At 42.9% G+C, this 22,805-nt stretch overlaps 2 protein-coding genes across 2 annotated transcripts; one reads left to right on the top strand and one right to left on the bottom strand.

Annotated features, from left to right (window-relative positions):
- Positions 1-3,660: 3,660 nt before the first annotated feature.
- Positions 3,661-5,417, bottom strand: slc25a44b (solute carrier family 25 member 44b). The gene is made up of 3 exons (XM_068741856.1): positions 4,793-5,417; positions 4,497-4,624; positions 3,661-3,852 (listed from the first exon to the last, which is right to left on the bottom strand). The coding sequence occupies exons 1-3, from the start codon at positions 5,415-5,417 to the stop codon at positions 3,661-3,663; spliced, it is 945 nt and encodes a 314-aa protein (XP_068597957.1).
- A 1,776-nt stretch (positions 5,418-7,193) lies between these two features.
- LOC137899901 (proteasome subunit alpha type-4) lies at positions 7,194-10,427 on the top strand. The gene is made up of 9 exons (XM_068743975.1): positions 7,194-7,291; positions 7,688-7,713; positions 7,788-7,830; positions 8,011-8,173; positions 8,255-8,332; positions 8,456-8,544; positions 8,724-8,854; positions 9,761-9,884; positions 10,193-10,427. Exons 2-9 carry the CDS (start codon positions 7,711-7,713, stop codon positions 10,345-10,347), a joined length of 786 nt encoding a protein of 261 aa, XP_068600076.1. The 5' UTR covers positions 7,194-7,291; positions 7,688-7,710; the 3' UTR covers positions 10,348-10,427.
- Positions 10,428-22,805: the final 12,378 nt, after the last annotated feature.

The raw sequence follows: 22,805 nt of genomic DNA, 5'->3' as shown, positions 1-22,805 counted from the left end.
GCCTCGTGTTTTCGTTGCGACATGCAGAATGCAGAGTTTGAACCCTCGAAGCTTCCAGTAGTTTACACAGTGGAGAGATCGTTGCATGTCCGTTACAAGTTATGTCTGTGTGTGGACATCATCGTGTTATGATAAGGCCGATTTTAAAAGATGTGAAGCCTTTAAATTATTTGAATCGGTGTGAAATAAATTCCCATCAAGCTTCAGTCACACACACACACACACACACACACACACACACCCCACGTGAATGAGAGGCCCTTCCTCTCACCCCGGCCGACTCAGATTTGTTCCCTCGCTGACGGCCCCTCATCACTCTTTTTGACAAAGTGTTTTCCAGAGACTGTCTGATAATTAATGTTTGGAGCACTCCGTCATCCCAGCATGAGCTGTCAGCTAAAAGAAACCCTCCGCCGTCGTCTCCAGGCCCTCCCAGTTGGGTTCATTCATCGGTAGATCCTTGGTCTCGAACTGCAAAGAGAACGTTTGAGGGACAGTCTGAGCGTGGAGCAGAATGTGAGGGACCTGAATCATCTGATGCCCTTTATAAAATACTGAATTTAGGGTGTTGAATTCACAACCTTTAACTGAGCATGTAAAATATGTTCATTACGGACATTATTTTCAGTGTTGACCTTAGCAATAGAAGATGGGACCTGCATTGGGTCGTTGCCTTCACACAGATCCAGCTCGAAACGTCACCTTAAAGTGTTTACGTGTGCGCATGTGCCGCTTAATCCGGCACCACTGATCCGTCCCTCATCAGGCCCCGCTTCAATGGCATCAAATGGATGTTCAAACGTTTCCTGAAAATATTGTTTGTTTCCAAATCTGAAACCTGAGAGTTTTGTTTTACTCCTTGGGCACTCGGGTGACTAAAGTCGTCCTCCGTTTTATACGGCTGAGCCGAATCCGGTCGTTCCTCTGACTTAGAAAACGCTCATCCATACTTTCATTTGCTTGATGCCAGATTACTGCAGTGCAGTTTATTCTGCACTGCAGGCCTTATATATACAGTATATCGTGTATGTTTTTTGCCTGTACAATTCTTTACATTTTGATCAATTATATTTTCTTTCTTTCTATATAAGAATGGCGAAACCTGTCCTTAGATTTAAATCTAATGTGAAGTGGGGAAACTCCATTGAGTGAAACTCGCCCTCTAGTGGCAACATCCTGTAATAGCAGGTAGTCTAAAAGTAAGTTTTACTAGTTTTACTGCTGCTAATACACATCTGTGTATCCACTCTTGATGCTGCTGTTTTTGTGATGTGTTCTGTATTCATGTTTTTTTTTTTACTTTTTAGGGCGTACGCTACCGCATAGCCTTTATTATTGTCGTTACTGTTGCATGTTGCACGACTTCACCGAGAAGCATTCCTAGTCTGTGAACCCTCATTGACAATGGCAATAAACCGATTCTGAATCTGAACTGTAGGCGAATTTACAATTTTATACAATGTCTAGGGCAGGGGTGGGCAAACCTTTTGACTCGCGGGCCACAATAGGTTCTAAAATTTGACAGAGGGGCCGGACCAAGAACAGATGGATGGAGTATTTGTGTGAGCGAATATAAATGACACATGAAAGCTATAGCATTAAAGGATTTGGCCTTTTACAGGCAGCATTACAGGGAAAAGGTCAAATGAATGAGGTTTAATTAGAATACAATTTTATTTAATTATATCATTTGGACAAGTTTGGCGGGCCGGATTAAAAAGACCAACGGGCCGCATATGGCCCCCGGGCCTGGGTTTGCCCATGTCTGGTCTAGGGATTACTTTCCATCTGGAGGCGAGTAAAAACAAATCATGGACCTTCATACAAACACAACATCAGGTATCAGTGGCTGCAGGTTCAGATTATTTTGCATAAATTCATGCCAAGCAAGATGGATTTAGTATCTAGAAGAATAAATCAGACAGGGTTCATCGGTCCTGTCATCACAGACATAGAGCGTTCAGCATACACACTGAGTTGGGTTGTAATTAATATATTTGTTAGATACCACACATTTCATAAAAGTGATGAAGCAGCCGTGCAAAAACGTGTCGTGTCTTTGTCTTAGTTTATTTTTTGCTAAACTAAACTTCTCAACCATCGACCATCCAGTCAAACATGACCGAACGTTCACTCATCAAATTTCTGAACATTGTAAAACCAGCAATGAAACACAAACCCCAGTAAAAGCACAGAGAATTTACTGAATGTTTTATTGAGACGACTCATAACATTTGAGCTCTGAGTTCCCGCTGAAGACCCGTACGCTGTTCACCGACAGTTTCTGACAGTTGTGCAAAGATCAGAAACTCCCGACGCGTGAAAGACAACCACATCAGCCTTTTTCTTTACCCACAGATAAAGACCGCCTCGTGTGATGATGTGCAAACGTGCCACTGCATGAAAGTGTATCAGAGCTTCTCCGTCGTCTAGTGACGGAGTCAAACTCACTAAAAAAGGAAGAAGCAACTGGACTTGTTCCAAGTTTGGTTGAAGACGCTTCACCTCTCATCCAAGAGGCTTCTTCAGTTCAGTTCAGCATCTTCGTTTTGGCTCTCCGTGCTCTACCTCGACCTGGATGACCGAGAACCTACGCAGACATGTCAAACTCTCCTCATTACTATCAACAAGAACGTATTGAAAGAAGGAAACCGCATAAGTCAAACCACCTGAATGTATTCATCTTAAATAAAACAAAAAATAAACCTCACAATGTGAAAGTTTGGTCACCGAGCCCACCAAATAAAGAAAATAAATTAGGTATTACCCATTTCTTTAAATCATTATTCACAGAGTAGACAATTACAATTACAGTTTGTGCAGGAAAGAAGAAAACATTATTGCACTCAAATATTTATGACAGCCCCCCCCCCCAGTCTCCCAGGTTAAACATACATTTCCTGTTTACCCCACAGCCAATGAGCCATTTATTAACCACACAGATTGCTGCAGCGTTTTCTACCATGCCAGACAGACAAAAGGGTTTTATGTTAAAAATGCTGATTTACAAACTAAGTCATAATGCATGGTGGAGGATGTCTGTCGTTTAAAAGCATTTATAAAACTGCCATATTTTTAGAGCCATTTGTCTTCCCACCTGCACTGAGCAAATAAAAGAAGAAGCAGACTGTCTGTCACACCCTAAAGGCAGAAACGTAAAATAAAAACTAAAAACCTCAACGACACAGAGATCAAGAATCCAGTCTGGCGAGGGTGAGGAAACGAACTAGGATTGATTAGTTACTGCCGACGTAAGATTGATCAAAAGCGTTTAATGGCCCGAGGCTGCTTGGCGACTCAAGTTACTACGGTGACCAACGGGTTAGTCGCACAAACTAACGCAGCCTCCCTGCAATCACGCGTTTCTCCACTGAAGATTCCCGTGTGTTAACACATTAACATTTTAACTAAGTACAAAAACAATAACGCTTCCATTTGTCTGCATCATCCAGTGTTAGAACCTCACCCATTCACCATCCATCCCGTCTTAACAGCAACACAATCCAGTGCGACGCTGACACACACACACACACACGTGTTCAGTGTCCTGTTGCCCAGACGGTTCTTTCATCATTCCTTTCATCCAGTGATGTAACAGGATCCGAAGTGACGCCTACGACGGCGTGCGGTCCACGTTTTCCCCCCCGTCCAGGTATCGTCTTACCAGTGTCTCGAGTCCACCAGCTCCGGCCGCAAACTCATTTTTTTTAGGGTCTCGTAGCCAACGACAAGGACGATGGCAGTGGGTATGGATGAAATGATGCGTGCGGATAATCCTTTGGTCAATCCCAAATAACCCTCCTCTGCGATCAGCCGCCTGTACGTCTCGGTGATTGAAGTTTGCCCTTCGACCTACAAACGAATAGATAAATACACATACAGTACATTGTGGTTTGATTTGGAAACACAAACGAGAATATTACTTAAATGTAATATCTAAACTTTGTGTTTTTCACACGGAGGTCCTCGAGTGGCGCCGTGGGAGACGGCAGCCTCTCCAGTTTTAGCTCCTTTTTACCGCTATCTTCTAACTTCTATATATATTACATGGATATCTTTAATATTTATAATCTGGGTGCTTCTGATGGGCTCAATGATTGCTGGAACCTTTATTGCCCTGAGAGTCTCTGTCTGCCTCTCCAAAGTATTTCTGTATTTCTGTACTTTGGGGGGGAAAAAAAGATTAAAACTCATGAATTGTCTCCAAGTATATCGCAATTTTGTTCAACTAAACAACTTTCCCAACACAAACAATAAGCTAAAGAATCCTTTGAAGCTTTCAGCACCATCAGACTTTCCTCTGGTAATATGCCAGCAGCATCTCAAACATTTGATCTTCCTAATTCCCCTGGATTGAGTTTTGTTTTTTTCTCATTTCAGTGCAGAAAATTACCAAATGATTCTGTCTGAGCGTTTATGTTTTAATCTACGCATGTACTTTGTCTCAGCTACGGTTGTTTTGAAGTGCTTTATAAATAAAGTTGAGTCGCGTTTACCTGTACGCGAGCTCTGACCACGTCCATTGGATTCGTGACCGTTGAGGCAGTAACAGCAGCCAGAGGTCCAGCCATGGCTTGTAGAAGCAGATGAGGGCAGTTACTGGGGGCCATCTTAGAGAGCTGCTCTGTAGAGTATGACAAATATGAATACCTGATCAGCCACTCAATACATCTGGAGAAGTCCTTTCAACTCACCACAGATGCGGAAACAAAACAAAAATTGAGTTTGATGTCTTTAGAGACAGTCTAATTAGAGTAATTCTTAATAATTTAAGAAACCAAAAGCTCCTCACCTGCATAGAAATGGTAGAAAGGCCACCAGACAGCACTGTTTGGGATGTAAGTGAGCAGAGAAGCCCCGTATCCTCTGTAGAAGCCCCAGAGACCGTCAGCGGCAAAGATTTGAGCCACAATGTTCCTGGTTTGCCCAAACACTTTGTTTTTTACAGTCCCTGCGTTGGAATCGAGTCGAAAGCGGGTGAGGTGCCCCCCTTGGCCCTGCATCATGAGATGCTGAGCGACAACATCAATGGGAACGGTGATGCTCTGAGCGACCAGAGAGGCCGAGCCGCCGGCCACCAGCGACTTGACCGCGTTGCTCTCGGAGTACTGGGAGACGTATTTCCTCACCAGTTCATAGGTCGTCATGTACGTCTGGCCTGAGATCAGAGTAAATGTATTGACCATAAATCCGCGATAAAGGCCTCGAACACCCTCCGACCGCAAAATCTTGACAAAGGCGTCAAAAGTGCCGTTGTAGAGGGATCTGCCCCGCTGCACCTGTAGGCGGGTTCGGATGAGAGTGGCCGGGTAGACGGTGGCCCGGATGCTCATTGCCATGAAAATACCAAAAGAGTAGAACTTCTTTTTGTCCATGTCCTCCCACTCGATGATCTGGATGTTCCCTTTCTGATGCATTCTGCCAGCAGGGAGGCGTCACCTCACCAGCCTGCCGGCGTAAACAACAACAGTTAAGGTCAGGGGAGGTCAGTTCCCCTGGAAGCGTGCGTGTTGTTATACATACGTCAAAGGAATTGACATCCCCATGACAACCGAGCAAACTTCAACCACTAATAGCATGATGTGACATCATCATTAGCTTTAAAATAATGTGCGAATACAAATCTGGAAGGTCACGAAAGTCACAATAAAACAAATGTTCAAATGTTCATCCTCACCCTCTCTCTCCACAGCGGTGCGAGTTCAGAGGTCACAGAGAGAAAGGCAACATCAATGGCGAGGAATGATGACGTAGTTAACGTGTTCTTACAAATGTCGCCTTTCTGGTCAGGCCAACAGAGGAAGTGGATTCCCCCCCCCGAGCAGTCGTATCTTATGCCCCCCAGTTTAAATCGGTTCAACAACAACAGCCGCTTAATCAAACGTCGTTAGCCAATATTCAGTTCGTCCCCAGTTCGGTTGCAATGATTTGATGAATCCGCATATTCTCGGGCCTACCTGTTTCTCGCTGATGTGTACTTCAACGTCAAGAAGATAAACATGCGAGCATCGGCATTACGCTAGAAGATAAACGTCCTGAAAATAATACACCACCAAATAAACCAGCTAGCTATCAAGTCGCTTCCTGTTTTAATTTAAACGCAAGTTGGGCAACCAATGAGGGAGGAGGATTTCTTATTCGTCTTCTTTTATTACAGTAGCACGAATCATTCCGTTATTTCAGTGCTGCCACCTCAAGGGCCAGCGGGAGAGACAGGACAGGATATAACGCCGATATACGCAGGAGCAGGGCGCTAATACGCAGCAGTTATAACTCATATTTACTTTGTAATTACTGACATATATCATAGCAACTATACCAGCGACAAGGGCGAGGCAGTGAGTGAACTTTACCAGGTCAAAACCGGCAGCATCCTGATGTATTCCTCGTCACAGCCGGTGATTTCATCCACATAGTCCTAAAGCTTTCACTGCTCACATTAAACTGCAAGGGGCCATACAAGGGGAGCCCCGCCGGGGTCTCCCCCATCACACGCCATCATGGTGAGACGTGCAGACTGGGGGGCGAGAGGGGCCTCCCTTGATATCAAGGACTCCTTAAACAGCACAGATTGAGACATCTTCAAGCACGCAGCGTTCCACGACAACCACACAGACATAGAGGAGAATCCTGCCGAAGCTTGCATTGCAAAATGCACAGATGTAACCATCTAACTGGCAGCAACAGGTGCTCAGTCTCCCTGGCATGGCATTCGATCCCTCACAGTTCTGCATTTTAAGGGACTGTACCAAGGAGCTCATGGAAGTCCTCACAGATATTATTTAACAGCTCCCTGAGCTATAAGTTGTTGTCCCTTTATGCTTCAAAAACGCAAACCATAATCCCAGTCCCAAAGACTCCTCGCCTATCCGGCTACAGTGACTCTCATCCAATAGCACAAAATGTGCATACATACACAAAAAGTGTCATTACCTCATTATAAAATGTAGCATTCCAGTGTTAATCCATTATTCTAGATTATCGTTATGAATACCAAAATAACAAATTACATTTACTTTACCTTGCACTTTTTAAATGTACTTTTTTTCCACTTATATACACTTTACCGTAGATTTTGGTACCTTTATTCGAGCCCCTCCATAGAATGGCTGACATTCTGGACCAGTGATTGGTCTTCCTACCGACAGGGGGCGCTACTCGACGTCGCAAGTACAGGAGCGTCCTCCTCCTCAGCCCTGAGCCCTGTGTTTGAGTGAGGAAACGTCAAACGGAAAGTAGTGGAGCTTTCGGGTTGTCGTAATCTGTTTAACGTTAGCCCTTTTCACACAAGGTATTGTGTTAATATTTTACTCTCTACTACAGCATTTTATCATTTCTACACGGTCGCGCATAAGTATAGTCTGACTGTGTGAAATCAAGAGTTTGTCATTGTGAACTAGCTAGCTAGCCAGCATGCTAATCACATAGCTTGCCCAGATATTGCAAATTCATTCAGCAACACTTCGCTTAGTTGACATGAGAACATCTGTGAACGACGCTTCAATTAATGCGTGTCCAGATAAACTATCAGTAATCGACAGTATATAGAGAGCAATATAGTTAATTTATTTTTAAATATTCAATTTACAATGTAGTATGTATGCTAATGCTACAGGCTATTCGGGTTCTGCTGCTTGATTGTGATCTTGCGTATTAATTGCTCTTTAATTTTAATATTAATTTTCAGGACAGTTCCTGTGAAGTGGGAAAATGGTAAGTAGCTGTTGTACTCTCGTGATAGTTTGTCACGTTTTCATCAACTGATGTTTTCTGTTGTTTTTTTGTAGTCTCGTAGATATGATTCACGAACAACCATATTTTCCCCAGAGGGTGAGTTTATTTTTTTATTTTTTTATCGCCTCGTTAACAACAAATGCATTAAAACGACCACAACTCGGGCCACAATTCTAAAATTTGGATAAAAAATATTAACTGTGGAAATTCTAATAATGACAACAAACATTAACAATGAATGTTGAGAGAGATTGTTTATTTGTAATCTCTTTGCAGGACGCCTGTATCAGGTGGAGTACGCAATGGAAGCCATCGGCCACGCTGGGACGTGCCTCGGGATTCTAGCGAATGATGGCGTGCTTCTAGCGGCAGAGAGACGCAACATACACAAACTGCTTGATGAGGTGTTCTTTTCTGAGAAGATCTACAGGCTCAATGAGTGAGTGAAGCAAATCATCAAAGAGCTCGTTCGTTCCTTTTGTAAACTAACTTTGCTCTCCCGCTGGAACATTTCTTTTAGGGACTTGGCCTGCAGCGTCGCTGGGATCACATCGGATGCTAATGTTTTGACAAACGAGTTGCGACTAATTGCACAGAGGTGAGTCTCAAAACCTGAACGGCCGGTTCGGCTGGGATGTTAGGCGTTGTTTACAGACAGGCTTCCAGTCCACCCATTTTTCACGTGTAAAACGAACCTTGATTCAGTGTAATTTGTCTTCAGATATTTGTTGCAGTACCAGGAGCCAATACCCTGCGAACAGTTGGTGACTGCCCTGTGTGACATCAAGCAGGCGTACACGCAGTTTGGCGGTAAGCTGTGCAGCAGTGGTTCTCCTTCGCCGTCGCCACATTACCTATCTCAACGTATAGAATGTGTGCGCTTCAGCGACGTCGACTCAAAGACTCTTTTAAAGCACGTTAGATATTCTCAGTTGCTGTTAAAACTCGGATGTGTTTCAACATTCGGCGGGGGTTGTGTGCTTTCACAGGGAAGAGGCCGTTTGGAGTTTCTCTGCTGTACGTCGGCTGGGACAAACACCACGGCTTCCAGTTGTACCAAAGTGACCCCAGTGGAAACTATGGAGGCTGGAAGGCAACTTGCATCGGCAACAACAGCGCTGTAAGTTTAGCTCCGATGAGCCGAGAGGAGAAGAAATATCAGTTACAAAGTTTCATCCTGTTTACTGGACCAACGCTCCCATTGCACGGAAATGATATGAGATGAATTCAGGAGGTTTTCCTCATCTATATAGAATAAGAACTGCTCACAATCAGAGTAATGGACACCTCACCCGCCTTGTTGTGATACTAATAGGAATACATTTGTCCTTTCATGCCTTATTTTGTCCGGCTTTTGATTTTGCCTTGTTCTTCTAGATTTCTCTAACTATAGCTAGAATGGTTGGTCTACTGAAATTATATATACCAAGGCCCGATGCCAATCACCCCCCCTGAGCCCGAGCTCCTGCCCTCATCCCTCTGTGTTGTGTGCTCCCATGTAGGGTAGTGGGTAGAGGGGTAGTGGCCATCTCGCCTTTCAGACATCCTGCAAACACTTTTTTTTGCAGGATGCAAATTAACATGTAATTGGATTGTTATAACAACCATTAAAAAAAAAAACTTTTTTAAAGCAACATGTGCGTATAGAAATGTAATTATTTCATGTTTTCAAGGTATGTCAGAGCAAACCAGCAGAAAAGAGATGTGCTGCCAAACCGCTGTGGGAGTGACCCGACTGTTTCGTTTGTTTGTGCATAAACGTCTGGGAGTTATCTTAACCGATGATGTGACAAGAGGCATCCTGCTTCCCAGATAACGGTTTCAACCACCACCCCTCATTACTCCGTTTAGAGGGGCAGGTCAGAAAGTGAAGGGTAGGATTAAAAAGAGAGGAATTCGGATTGGGCCCAACTATCAGAAATATAAAATGTTCAAATTGAGGATGAAGGATGAAGCAGAACAGTCTGTCCATCGTGTTTATGCTGTTCCTCTGTGTGTGTTTTAAATACGATGGCTTCTTCTCCAGGCTGCCGTGTCCATGTTGAAGCAGGATTACAAGGAGGGAGCGATGACTCTGTCCTCTGCTCTGGCTTTGGCTGTCAAAGTCCTCAACAAAACCATGGATGTCAGCAAACTCTCGGCAGAGAAAGGTGACCTTCAAAAGTGCATTCTTTGCTTAATTATCATGACGTGGAATTCAATTATCGCTGCAGCTCACGATCTTGACTAGCATTCGCTTACCGTGTTAAGAATGGTGCATCAGTAGTAAACGTCTGAAAATAGCACCAGAAAATACAATTAATTCTGCTGAATGTCTCAGGAAGGAGATTTATGAAGACTCTTCCTTGTAGAGACGTTATTATAACATGTAGTCAGCAGTTTAATTGTCGATTGCCTTGCTGCTCACAATCCTCTGGGTTTAGGTCATAACTCAATGCTGTTTGACATTGACTTGCAGTGGAGATTGCTACTCTGACACGCGAAGACGGGAAAACGAAAATCAAGGTGCTGAAGCAGAAGGAAGTCGAGGAGCTCATCAAGCGACACGAGGCTGAAGAGGCCAAGGCAGAGAAGGACAAAAAGGAGAAGGAGCAGAAAGAGAAGGATAAATGAGCACAAAAAAAATATTTTCCCCTAAATTCCAACAAAATCTCATGTTGTTGTATCTTTTACATTAAAAGTTTTGAAACTGATTCAAGCGTCATCCGTGTCCTTGTAACGAGGTAAAGGGATTTCACGCTTTTATTCAAGTAAGCAGGAAAGCAGTATCGCCAAATGTTTTAGTTCTGCCCTGAGCCAAAAGAGAATCAGAAGACGATCCGAGGGACTTCACTGGTTCAGGATCCAGAAGCATCTCTAAGACGCAGTTCCGTGCGATGCAACGTAGAACTCAGGTAATAAAAGGATTTCAATTCAGTGTAAAATCAATGGTCAAACGTAAGAGACTTTGAAATGCGTGTAATGTGTGCCCTGCTTTTGGTCTGTTGTAGAACAAAAACACTGACCGAGGTGACCAATGTTCACTTCCCCGTTCCACGGTTGTTGCTGTTTGGTGAGCAGAGTGTTTTGTTTGCTGTTGCTGCCACCTGATGGCGCTGTCGCTGCTGTGGATGCACCTTTAAATATAAAAGAACAAAGTCCGTTTTCTCTTTGTGAGCTTTTATCAAGATATTCAGAAAACCTTTTCTTTTTTTAAAGGAAAACGCAGAAGTAGGTTAAACATTTACTTTTGTATAAATTGCAATATAAATAATTTATTAAAGCGATTTCCCTTTGGGATTAAAAGTATTTTGATTCTGATTATTTAATTAAGAGAATAATAATTGACTGTAAATGCAGAATGAGTCAGTACGGGGTCAGATTAAAATGAAACTGTTTGGTACTATTCACCATTTGATGGTGGTGATGTTCCCTTTGTTGATGCTGACGTCATTCCTTCCAGTGGTCGAAAAAAAATTCAGATTTTTAAATTTCCTTGTAGAAAAAGAACATTGATCCACAAGAAACACGTTTTAAGGTTAAACACAGAATTGTTTTTGTCATTTTGAAATATATTCAACGCCTTTAGAGTTTAGTGCTGGTTTAGGTTTTTATTTTAAAACCTGATGTGAAAAATTGGTTTCATCACAAACTAATATTTATCCTTAAATAATTTAGAATTCATCGAAATGACCAGTTGTTTAGTGCCAGTGACTGAAGCAGACATTCCTGACTCTGGACTTGAAAGCACAGCAGCATCAACATGGAGGCAGGGTATCAAAAATTAAAGGTTTTCTGACTGTAATTTCATTTAATTCATTCCACAACTAAGAAATCTCGGAAAAATAGAAATATTTGTGTTTCCCCTGGCATGTTGAGAACAACAAATACACAAACCCATTTAAACCTCACTCGGTGTCACACGCTCCCAGTCGCAGTGTTACCAACATGACCTTGATGTCCTGAATTGTAGCTTCCAAAGACACTTTTTTCCCCACAATGTCACATCCTGTATTCACAATTTATGATAGCAAGGCTTCAGAATATACAATTCTAATCTCATTCACATGAAGATTTAAATTTTCCTGTTGTCTTGTTGCAGGTGATAAAGTAACATCTGTATTTCCCTCTGCATTTTATTAATCAAAGAATATATCAAAAAGGTCTCGGCTGTATCTACCGGTAATCAAAATGTTGCGTTATCAACACATTGGCCTCAGACAGCTAATTTAACCTAATTTTACTGACTGTAGAAACATTAAACTGACGATTAAACAAGCTGCAAACACTCGATGTCAGAAATAAAAACCTGCTTTAATCTGCTGTAAATCAACAACCCCAATTCATTTAAAGGACAGACACAGTGAGATCATGGCCTTCACATGAGCTCTCGCAGCACTGAGGGGGAGGATCTTGGTGTCCCACAGGAACACGGATGTCCAGCCCCCTCCCCCCCTTGTCTTCAGTTTCTCCAAATCTGACAGAATTAGGAGAACGTAATATACTTTCCAGTCTCCATTGACAGTATTTTGTCTGCAGCCTTTTCGATGTCTTTAAGGACAATTCTGAGCATGTTGGGATGTCTCTTGCCAAAAGGCCCACCACAGTCCACTGTGATGATACAGAGCGGGAGAGCAGGGCAATCAGCAGCAGCGTAAACACGGCCCCAGAAAAGCACTGGAATGTCTCTGCAGTGGGAGCTGGAGCACGAGGTCAGCTGGAGGCCAAGGCAGGTGGTGTGCATCAGAATGGAGGCTGACATGGCAGCATTAACTAATCCAAACAAGAGACAGGCGCTGTTATCATGCCGCAGAAGAGGAGGAGGAGAGAGAAGAGGAAGGAGTGAGGAGAAAGACAAAGGGAGGGGACAGGAACGAGGAGAGCGTCTCTACAAGGCAATCGTCTTCTCCACCCGATCCCTCCCCGAGTGCCAGAGGGGGGGGGGGGGGGGGGGGGGGGGGGGGCACCAGTTAGCATCGGAGGCTAAACATGACATGAGACGTGCGCCCATTTCAAAAGTTTGTGATCTCGAGCTGGTAACCGATCATCAGAGTTGTAGCAAAGAATCACTGGAGGCAAAGTCCGCGAGGGTCGGGGGGGGGGGGGATCAGTCTAGACTAAACTGATCCACCATCAGAGTCAAATATATTTTAAAGGATTTCTTGTTTAGTTTATTTGTTCATTCTTATTTAAAGCTGGAGATTTACCGGTAAGTATATTTCATCTTGTGAATGCCTTTAGTAGATACTGGACCGCTAACATACAACACAGTGTGGCTTTACATGATGATGATGATGATAATGATGATGATGATGACTGGTAGTAGTACACCAAGTACACAGTGGTGAGGCCAGCCATGATGGACGGCTTAGAGACAGCGGCTCTGAGGAGAAGACAGGAGGCGGAGCTAGAAGTGGAGGAGATAAAGATGCTGAGGTTCTCCTTGGGAGAGACCAGGTTGGGTCGGATTAGAAAAGAGACAATAAGAGGGACAGTGAAGGTTAGACGTTTTGGAGACAAGGTCAGAGAGAGCAGACTTTGATGGTTTGGACATGTCCAGAGGAGAGACAGGGAAGTAGTGAGGGAGGACATGAGAGTGGCTGGTGTTGGGGAGGACGATGATTTGCTGTGGCTTGTGGGTGATGGGAACAGCCGAAAGAAGTAGTATTATGCAGTATCAGAGTATTTGTAGTGAAAACAATATCTTTAAATAATGAAAACTTTAAACCACAGCCAGGAGACGTGCCAGCAGAGTGGATTTACAGTAAATGTCTTTGACCTGGATGTGATGAGCATCCCTGACTCAGCTGAATCGAGTGTTTGAGGTTTTAGCAACAGCATATTATTATTTTTCGAGTCAGTAATTCTAATAAACCCAATAAGTAATAATGTCAATCATTATCATCCCTCCAGCAGGACAATAACAATACAATGACAATAATCCAGTGTAATCCTGAACCACCAACGGCACTGCATCCACTTTGAGCTTTAATGGCTCGAGGCCGTAATAACACACCGGTTATTGGCTCATACTGGATGGTTCCTGTTATCAAAAGTTACACAAGAGTCATTTTCCTTGATGAGCTACGCTGTAAACTGGTGGTTTGCCTCGTGCACGTCGACGGAGGGAGGGAACTTACCTACTTACCGACGGCACCACTTACCAACCCACTCCCATTGAAAGCCAAGGCCATGCACTGGTGTGTGAAATCTTGACCTTACTGAGAATCGGGAATTAAATAACCTTCTCATCCATGACAGTAATTTTGTGAGCAGCCTGCAAATCCTTGAGATTACAGCCTTGCTGCTGACCAGCAGATCAAGACAGTTCACTACAAATGGAGCGGGCCTGCAAGAAGAAATAATTACAAGCGGTGCTGCGGGTATTTCCTATTATGGAGCGGTATAAGAAGCTGTTCTTGCTGCTGTCACATGACAAAGGCCTCAGTGGAGGGTATTGTGGGCTATGTATTTGCACAGCCTTGATATAAAATGACAGGATTATTGTCAAAGTTGTCTTGAAGTTTAAAGACTCATGATGGTTTGAGGAAAAAGCCATCTAAACATTTATAAAGTGTGATTGGAGTCTGATATGAAAAAAGCAAGAAATGTTTTTTTTTGTCCTTTTTCGTAATGCTTATTTTTTAAATGGACACAATTGTTGCTGCAGATGTGATTTCAAATGGTTCTTTTATTTAAATTCAGCTCCACAGTAAACAAACAGTCACAAATGTGATCAAAAGCAGAAATACTGAAAGCTTCGCTCAGATGTGGGGGAAAAATGAGATCTGGAAAAACAAGTTAAACCTTTACATACACCGAATTACATAAGGAGCCGATACAAAGTGACCACGAGAACACAGACCTTCTCCAGCAGGTGTTCTTCCAGCTCCCTTAAAAATCCGTCTTCTCCTTGTGACCTCGGCCACCTTGACCTTCGCCGGCTGCTAAGAGTTACCCTCAATGGGCCTTTTGTTTTCCCTGCAGCAGCGCCATTGAAACAATACTCTGATTTATTAAACATGTTATATTTTGTTACACACTCACACCTGACACTGACAATGATGTCACATTTTCGTTCATCGTTGGGAGGAGATTTCGCTTCAGATTCTTTTACTTTTTTTTTTATAGGACAAAACGCACAAGGAGTCTGAGCATATGCATGAAATATAATGCAGTGCAACGCCTTTATTCCTCATGCGTCATCAAGGTTCGTAGCTACGTGTGAGCAGTCACATGACATGACACTGACATCACCAAAAGTTTTAAGAAAAACTTTTAGAAGTTGTGTCCCACGCCGCCATCCATTGTCGATGCTGGAACATCTTTCATTGCCCCCTTTAGATAAAACACCCCCCCCAGAAACTCAGTCTGTTACATTTTTGATTCGCGATGAGGTCTGAAAACAGCAGGCAGCCCCTAAATTATTTAACCGTGGGCATCCTCTTAGGGGAAAAAGCAGAGTTGGGCTGAGTTGTCAAAAGTAACAAGCCATGACAGGCCTGTGCATCGTGGGGGGGGGGGGGGGGGGGTATGCATTATGAATGGTGCTAAGTATGCCTTAGCTGGAGGAGATGAGTGGAAGTGATGGAGGTTGCGATGGGATAGCGCTAACCTATTGGCCACCCGCAGGTATCAAGCTCCTCACCCGACGCACCCCTCAAACAGAAAATCCCTTTTCCATTTGGTTCCTCTATTATTGCACCGGCCTTTCAACACAACACCTGCCACAATCCCAAAACGTCCCTCTGAAGTACAGAACCACTTTACCCCCCCCCCCCCAAAAAAAGCATGCAGTCGCTGCAGGACGAGGGCAGAGAACGACTAATAGCTGGTAATAGTCGGCACTTACCAGCAGCAAGGCGGATTTTAGATAACGTCTGCTGACGATGTTTGCAGCGGGGAGGCCGGTCCCCATTTTAGTTTAAATTGAATATAACCGCATGCACTTTATAGGTGTTCTTGAAACGCCACTGGAATATGACCCCCCTCCAAAAAAATAGTAAAACTGCAGACAGCATGAATCCCTTAAATACATTTAAAAATGTGAAATAGGTGCAGGTGTGTTATGTTAATGTAAAGATATCAGGCAATCAATGGCGGGTCATCGACCTTGTTTCCTTGTTTAATGTGTCCATAATGCAACTCGGATTTACTTTTTAAATTCTCTTATTTTCCTTCAAAGGAGTAGCAGTAATAGGTAACATTTTCTTTTTCTTTGCAGCCATTAAAAGTAATCAAACGCATATATAGTACCTTTCATACTAATACTGCCATAGGAAGATAATCCATGGTTACTTCAGATTCGTGATAGCATCTATAACTGTCTCTGGATTCACATAGATGTGTTTCAGCCCAGAATCGCATTGAAAGAATAAAGAAATGAACGTTCCTTTCTCTCACTTTGCCGAAGCAGACAGGTTACAGTTTTCCAGGGTTTAGTGAAGGAGAGTAAAACCTTTTGGAAAAATGCTCTTCAGATGATGAAGTGTTTTTGTCAACTCCAGCCAGACTGGCCTATTAAGGTTCTCTTTCACCATGAGACGAACAATCCACAGCTTTAATTGGATAAAATGTTTTGACTTTGGACCAAGTCAAACAATAACTGAATAATGTAACACCACACTAGTCATAAATAATCATGCTTTTCATAGAACACGCCTCAGAAACTGCATTAATGACCGGCTGTAGGTGAACTCGACACACCCCGGGCCGAATTAGTACTGTTCAATCAAATCACCACTAAATAGATCTGCTCAGAAGCATTATTTTTGCAGACTGGGTCTCACCAGTGGCAAAAGAAGGCAAAACCAGAATAAATTACAAAGATGGGCGGAAAGGGTGGTAACGGTTACCAAACTATTTCCAATGCTGCGGGCCTTCACAGATCCAAAGTGAGACTCAGTATCTACAGAATGAAGGATGAGGACTTGGACAAATAGTGAACCTTCCCAGAAGTCATGGCGGCTTTCCAAAATCCCGCTAGGAGGAGTGCAACAAAGGCTCATTTGGAAAGCCACAAAAGATTCCAAGAAAATATCCGATGATTTGCAGCCTCTGACCTCCAAACAGCTCATAGATGATATTTCTACTCTTCCTGGGACACAAAGGCAAAAAAATAATATATAATAATAATAACCCATAGAGAGGGGCTAGCGGAAGGCGAATGGGGGGGGGGTCCCATTATATCTATTACAAACCTGGATGTTGGCGCTAGCAGCAGCAACATCACCCACCGTCCCTGTCCCTGAATTGGGGTGGGGGGGGGGGGGTCCAGTTCTGCACTGGTTTAGTTACTAAAAGCTTTAAAAGTGTGATAAGAGATTCAATCTGACATTGTGCCACGATTCCTTGCATTCATTGTTTTTGAACGCGGCCTCCAGGACGTCTTTCTGCTGGTTCCGATCCTTCAGGTCTCCTCGTGAAGCTGGCAGGGAACTCCCACTGGAATCAAAGCGCTGCTCAGCTGAGGCTCCTAACCAGGTTTAATATTTGATGAACTTAGTTCCACTCACTGCACGCTTGCTTCTGCTGAATGCCTCCCAAGACCTAAATGGCAACCTACATTTCCCTTCCCAGTTAATGGCTGGTTGTGTTTCATTGCAATGCGTGACAATTCAAAGCTATTTACGATGAACACGCGGTGAGAGACGCTTGAGGAGCCACACCAAAAAGTGGACGTGCAACGACATGCATGAACCGTTGTGTGTTCTGATTGATTGTTGAAACATTTGACACATATCATGTGGTCCGTCAGATGAATGCAACAAATGTTCTGACCGCTAACACCAGCATTCAGAACGCTTTGTTCTCTCCCGAAGCGTACAACAGACCAAAGTTACGGTGACGTCACAGTTTCAGTTCACTAAGCTTCTGAATTACTTTGCAGGCTTATACTTCATTTGATATCCAACAAAATATTTGATACAAGATATCTAATTTACGATGCACTGTGCACGCTCTTGTATTGATGATGGGAGAGTTAGGTCACTGTGCACCGTCTTCTCCAGGACATCCCAGAGATTCTCGGTGGCGTTCAGGTCTGGACTCTGTGGCGGGCGATCCGTGGCGAACAGGAACAAGAACTATTGACACCTACGGGCACGACGTAACATATTTCCCCTACATTGCCTATTTCGGGAATGTAGGAGGTCCCAACAATGAAAGTGTTACGGCGGTTGTCTCGCTGCCTCTGCGTTGTGTTGTGTAACGAATAATGAAGGTCCACACACGGATGGGTTCTCACGTTGACTGGACTGGATTTAAACAAATAAAATGTACATTAGCAGATCTCGGGGACCGCTCTTCCCAGCGTGTTCAGACACGAAGTGCTGGGGGGGGGGGGGGGGAGCAGGACTGAGGGAACTTGGGCAAAAACGTAGGATGGAGAGCCAGGAGGGACAAAATGCTCCAACCCATAAATACCCCAAGATGTACATTAAAACAAAAATGAAATAAAAACAAAACAAGACAAATACATACAGAAAATAAATAAATAAATCCCCTTTATGCAGGATTTTACTGTACTCATATTTACATATTTATTGACGCTTACAAGACTGTCCTCGTGAATATGAGTCACTACTTTGACTGTGGTGGCACAATTTGTATTTCTCATTAAATCCAACTCCCACACCTGAGCTGCAAACATGCATATGGGATCTCTGTTTGAGAAACGGTCGCTACAGAATCTGAGTCTGCCTGCTCATCTTTTTTTTTTTAACATTAACAAAACAGAAGCAGTTCTATTCAATAGGCTGTTAAAAAAAAAAAAAAAGAATAGTGCAATGACTTATAATTATAAAAATAACAGTTCTATTCAATAGGCCGTTTAAGAAAAAAAGAACAGCGCAATGACTTGAAAATAAGAATTGAACAGTGTCTGCCTTCGGAAACTAAGTTTGCGTATGAAAAGAGAACAATCTGAATTCTTTAAATAGCGCCGGTTAAATGCAGGAAGGACTATTTAGATTTCACAGCTCAGGCGGAGGATTAATGGTAAGCAACAGGGGCATGAGGGAGAGTGAAGATGTTTCATATTAGGTGAACACTGACTGAACTGCATCACATCCAGGTACAAAACGTCCTCATCTGCTTCTCTCCAGTGTCATAAATTGGAGCTGTCACCATCCATGCTCAGGTTTCAGGAGGAACAAGTGGAGTAAAAGCCTGATGTTTATGTAGAACTGATTGATTTAGTGTCTCTGAGAGAGCCTGAACTCCGCGCCGCTGCTATAACTGCCATGAGACGAGAGCCATGCCTCAGCACACGGTGCCTTTAATGTGTGTTTGCATTGGAATCCCTTGATTGATGCTCTGTGAGATTTACACATCAACACACGCAAAGGTTGCTCTACGCTGGACACGAATGTCCCTAATGAGATGAGTTTTTATTATAATGCAGTGAAAAAATATAAAGATACAAAAAATACATGCACGTCACTCAGCTTGATATGCCACATCATCCTCAAGTTTCTCTTTTCTCATTTTAGATAAGAATGTCAGAAAAACCTAAAGCACGACTTTAGGATAAAAATTGTCATCCCTCATTTTTGTCAGACTTTATGACTGACAAAAACGTCATTTTTCAGTGAAGGTCCTTTAATGAGATTTGTTTTTCTTTTCCTGCTTATTTGTAATGAAATATCCTCCAAAGTGACGCGTTATTTATACGGAATAAAAGATCGTGTTAACATTAAATCTGAGCATGAAAGAATTTCCCCGTGAGCAATAACCTCCTGCAGCATCAATAGCTGTCAAAGTGTTGACCTGAAATCCAAGCCGCGTGAGATGAGTTTGATTAATTATCTGATGATTTTGAATTTTACATGTGAAACTGAGCTATTTCTATCCATCGGGCTTCACCTTGTCACGTTCCAAGTGGTCTATATTTATGAGTGGAAATCAGGTCGTTTACATTTGATAAAGCGCTGCTCCAAAGCAGAATTACTGTTAGGTGAACAAAAAGCATCCAAACATGGTTGCTGCAGGGCGGAGGGCATTGCAGGCACGGGTGGGTCTGATTGTTATCTGAAGCTCTTCCTGTCATTGAAATGCCTGCGCTGGTTGAATCTACAGGCTACTACACAATATCCTCAGAATGGGGGGGCCAGTATTATGCAAACACGGTAACATAGAGCCCTCGTGTTCATCAACAAGAGAAGCCAGCCTTCTTCTGAACACCCTCAAACGTCCAGTTTTATCAAAGCGTGTGTCTGCTGCACTTCGAAGGCTGATTTACTACAATACCAGCTTCAACTTCGGAGTTGAATTGTGGCGTTTGTGGCTGCAGGCGAAGTTAACTATCGAGTCCTTCGGCTCAGCAGCTGCAGGTTCGTTCAGTCGGTGTGGACAATGTTAAAAACCCTCCATGAAACAGCAGGACTGTCTGTCCTCTGATTATGGCAAAAAAAAATACTTAGATGACATAACTCTTCTGAAAACACACACAAAGGCCCAGTTTGAAAGTGTAACGGAACAGGTCCCTGCAGGTCCAGGTCCAAACAGCTGGGTCTGGGAGGTGGGCAACTTGGACTACAGGTAGCCCAGAGGTTGCAGAAGTCGATTAGCGGTCCTGGAACCAGAACCAGAACTAGAACTAGAACTAGAACTACAAGGCAGTCTTATTGAAAATCATTTGATGAAGGACACAGAAAAAATAAATTACCTACAAATCGTCAATATTCAATGGAACTATTTATATATTGCAGTGGTTGAGTCTGGGTGAGTTCTGTCGTGCAGCAGTTACTTATTTACTGATGTTTAGGTAGGAAATGGTTACCGTTTGAAGAACGTTTGCAGCGTGGGTTGAATGTGCCGCATGGTTAGTGAAAGTTAACTAAGGAGGAATAAAGGTTACACCTGGTTATGTATGACCCCGAGTAGGAGAGAACGATAGATAACCCTGGCTGTGATTGTGTCTCACTAAGTTAACTTATTGGAGTTGTTACCTGCATTAGGAGGCGGAGCTTAGGGGTTCATCCCTCTCAGTGGGATGAACCCCATATTAGATGGGATTCCACAACGTGTTTACATGCCGACAGAACAACAGGGACGCACCACGTTTAGTTTGTTATTGTAATGACTGATTTCAATTGAACGCATCACAACAGTGACATCACACAACACAGATAAACATGGGCTTAGATTGGCTGGGGCAAAGTCCCGCCTTCAGGGGACAGAATGACGTGGGGACGAAGCAGGAAGCATCTTCATTCCAATGAAGCGCGGGCACGAGAGCTGTGTTGGAATCTCAGCGCTGATATCCGAACTAATTTTACTGATCTGTTAATTATATAAATGTCTTAATCTTAACCCACATTCTCCTCATTGAATACGCACCCACAACAGAGAACAAGAACCAGAAGAGGGTTTGGTAAAACCCTACAGTGGTCACTTCTCTGGACAAGTGGGGCTCGGATTGGGCTCTGGTGTTTGAGATTGGAGGTGGGCTTTCTGCCATCCACCCAGTCAGAGTCCAGGAATGATACTGGTGTATTTTATATTATTTTTCTATTGGCTGAACAATAAAATTGGGTGGGCAACACACAAATTTGCTGCTGGCCTCAACTTGTTGGTGTTGGAAGGGTTCAAAAGTCTGAAGCTGGGATTTCTCACATTAATGTTTGCAGCTTGCAGTTTTATTGTTGTCACTCTTGACATGTTGAATTCACAGGTATTATCCTTTATTATTTAAAGTAAAATATTAAAACAATTCTCTTCAAGTAAACGTTTGTCCTTCTCTTGCACATGTTCTGGTTTATAGTATTTGAGGAAGAACACGCTTTGCAGTATCCTGCTACACTCAAATTGCTCTACTTTGTAGATAATTCTATTTTATGAGATCAAATGTTTAACAGCGTAAAAGTTGCTTTTACCATCATTTGTAAATCACGACACGTTTTTGATGCCACTTTGTCAGGAAACTATTTCCTGCATGGTGACTGAGAATTAAGAGATGTAGAAATGTGATGCAGTGGTGTGGTGCTAATGTGACTATCATCTATACAAACAGTTACAGCACATTTTATTTATGGGAGGGTTTTCAGATGTTCCTGTTTGGTTCTGATGAAGGGTGAAGACGAACTGGAGATTACAGCAGAATAAACAAGCGTCACACGGAGCTGAAGCTTCTTTAACCTTTAAATAGTTGGAAGTTGTAGAGATTTGATATCAAACGTGTGCCTCGCAGGAGCACGACGAATCATTCCCTCTGGTTCACGGTCCCTTTTTAAAATGCTCTTTTCCATGATTATCCTGTTTCCCTGCTTTTCCCAGCCACTTCACGTCCCTTGAGATGCTTTCAGCAGACTTTCATATCCCACCATGCTCTGCTAGCTGGGAATCTGCTGCCCTTTGGTTTAAACAGCATGACCCATGTGTCCCATATTCCATAAACAAGCAGGAAGTGAAGACCTCGCTGCAGAGGGGAGGATGTTGTGAAAGTGTTTGTTTTTATTTTGTCCATGCCACCTCTGAGACATGTTTGCTTTTTGTTTTTCACGTAGGTGTCACTTTAAAAGTCTTTAAATCCTGACTTTTATTAAAGGGCCTGTGCTTTATGGGGATATACTTCAGCATTTTATTTGTGTTTTCTTTTTTTTTGCATGTTTTCTCATCTTGAGAGGAATCTCTGTGGAATTTCTTCGTATTTTCTAGTTGCTCTCCATGAGAAAATGACTATTTAAATGCTCCCAGTGGGTCTTTTCTCCAGCATTTCCTCTTGGAAACGCAAGGAGTGGGAGTATTGCATTATTATTGTAGGAAATACTTTGATTTATATCTGTTTCAACAAAGTTACAACATTAAGACCAAGATCATCTTCACCCTGTCATTTCTTGAAGATTCAAAAGGGCATCTAAGAAAGACACGAGTAGCCAGAATAGAATATTTATATATATATATATATATATATTCCCGAGTTGCAAACAATATGTAACACGCAGTCTTACAGTAAAATACTTTTAGCTTCTATAGTTTCTGCTGTGTGTGAAACAATAAACAGTCACTGCTGTTTATCCCAGCAGCATCCCAGACTGCCCAATGTTTTCTAAGGCTTTTTTTCTGTTCAAATGATTCATGCCTGGTTGTAG

Source organism: Brachionichthys hirsutus, chromosome 1 (assembly GCF_040956055.1).
Source record: "Brachionichthys hirsutus isolate HB-005 chromosome 1, CSIRO-AGI_Bhir_v1, whole genome shotgun sequence".
Taxonomy (NCBI): Eukaryota; Metazoa; Chordata; class Actinopteri; order Lophiiformes; family Brachionichthyidae; genus Brachionichthys; species Brachionichthys hirsutus.
Note: the sequence above shows the minus strand (reverse complement) of the source record. Positions and strands in the feature narration are given on the sequence as shown.

What these genes read in the sequence shown, in the direction of transcription:
- slc25a44b (XM_068741856.1), bottom strand. Translation starts at nt 5,417, where the DNA reads ATGCATCAGAAAGGGAACATCCAGATCATCGAGTGGGAGGACATGGAC. An exon ending in TTTCTACCATTTCTATGCAG is followed by an intron (nt 4,625 to 4,792) that starts GTGAGGAGCTTT and finishes CATACTCTACAG; the next exon opens with AGCAGCTCTCTAAGATGGCC. An exon ending in TGGTCAGAGCTCGCGTACAG is followed by an intron (nt 3,853 to 4,496) that starts GTAAACGCGACT and finishes ATTCGTTTGTAG; the next exon opens with GTCGAAGGGCAAACTTCAAT.
- LOC137899901 (XM_068743975.1), top strand. An exon ending in GGCGTACACGCAGTTTGGCG is followed by an intron (nt 8,545 to 8,723) that starts GTAAGCTGTGCA and finishes GTGCTTTCACAG; the next exon opens with GGAAGAGGCCGTTTGGAGTT. An exon ending in CAAACTCTCGGCAGAGAAAG is followed by an intron (nt 9,885 to 10,192) that starts GTGACCTTCAAA and finishes ATTGACTTGCAG; the next exon opens with TGGAGATTGCTACTCTGACA.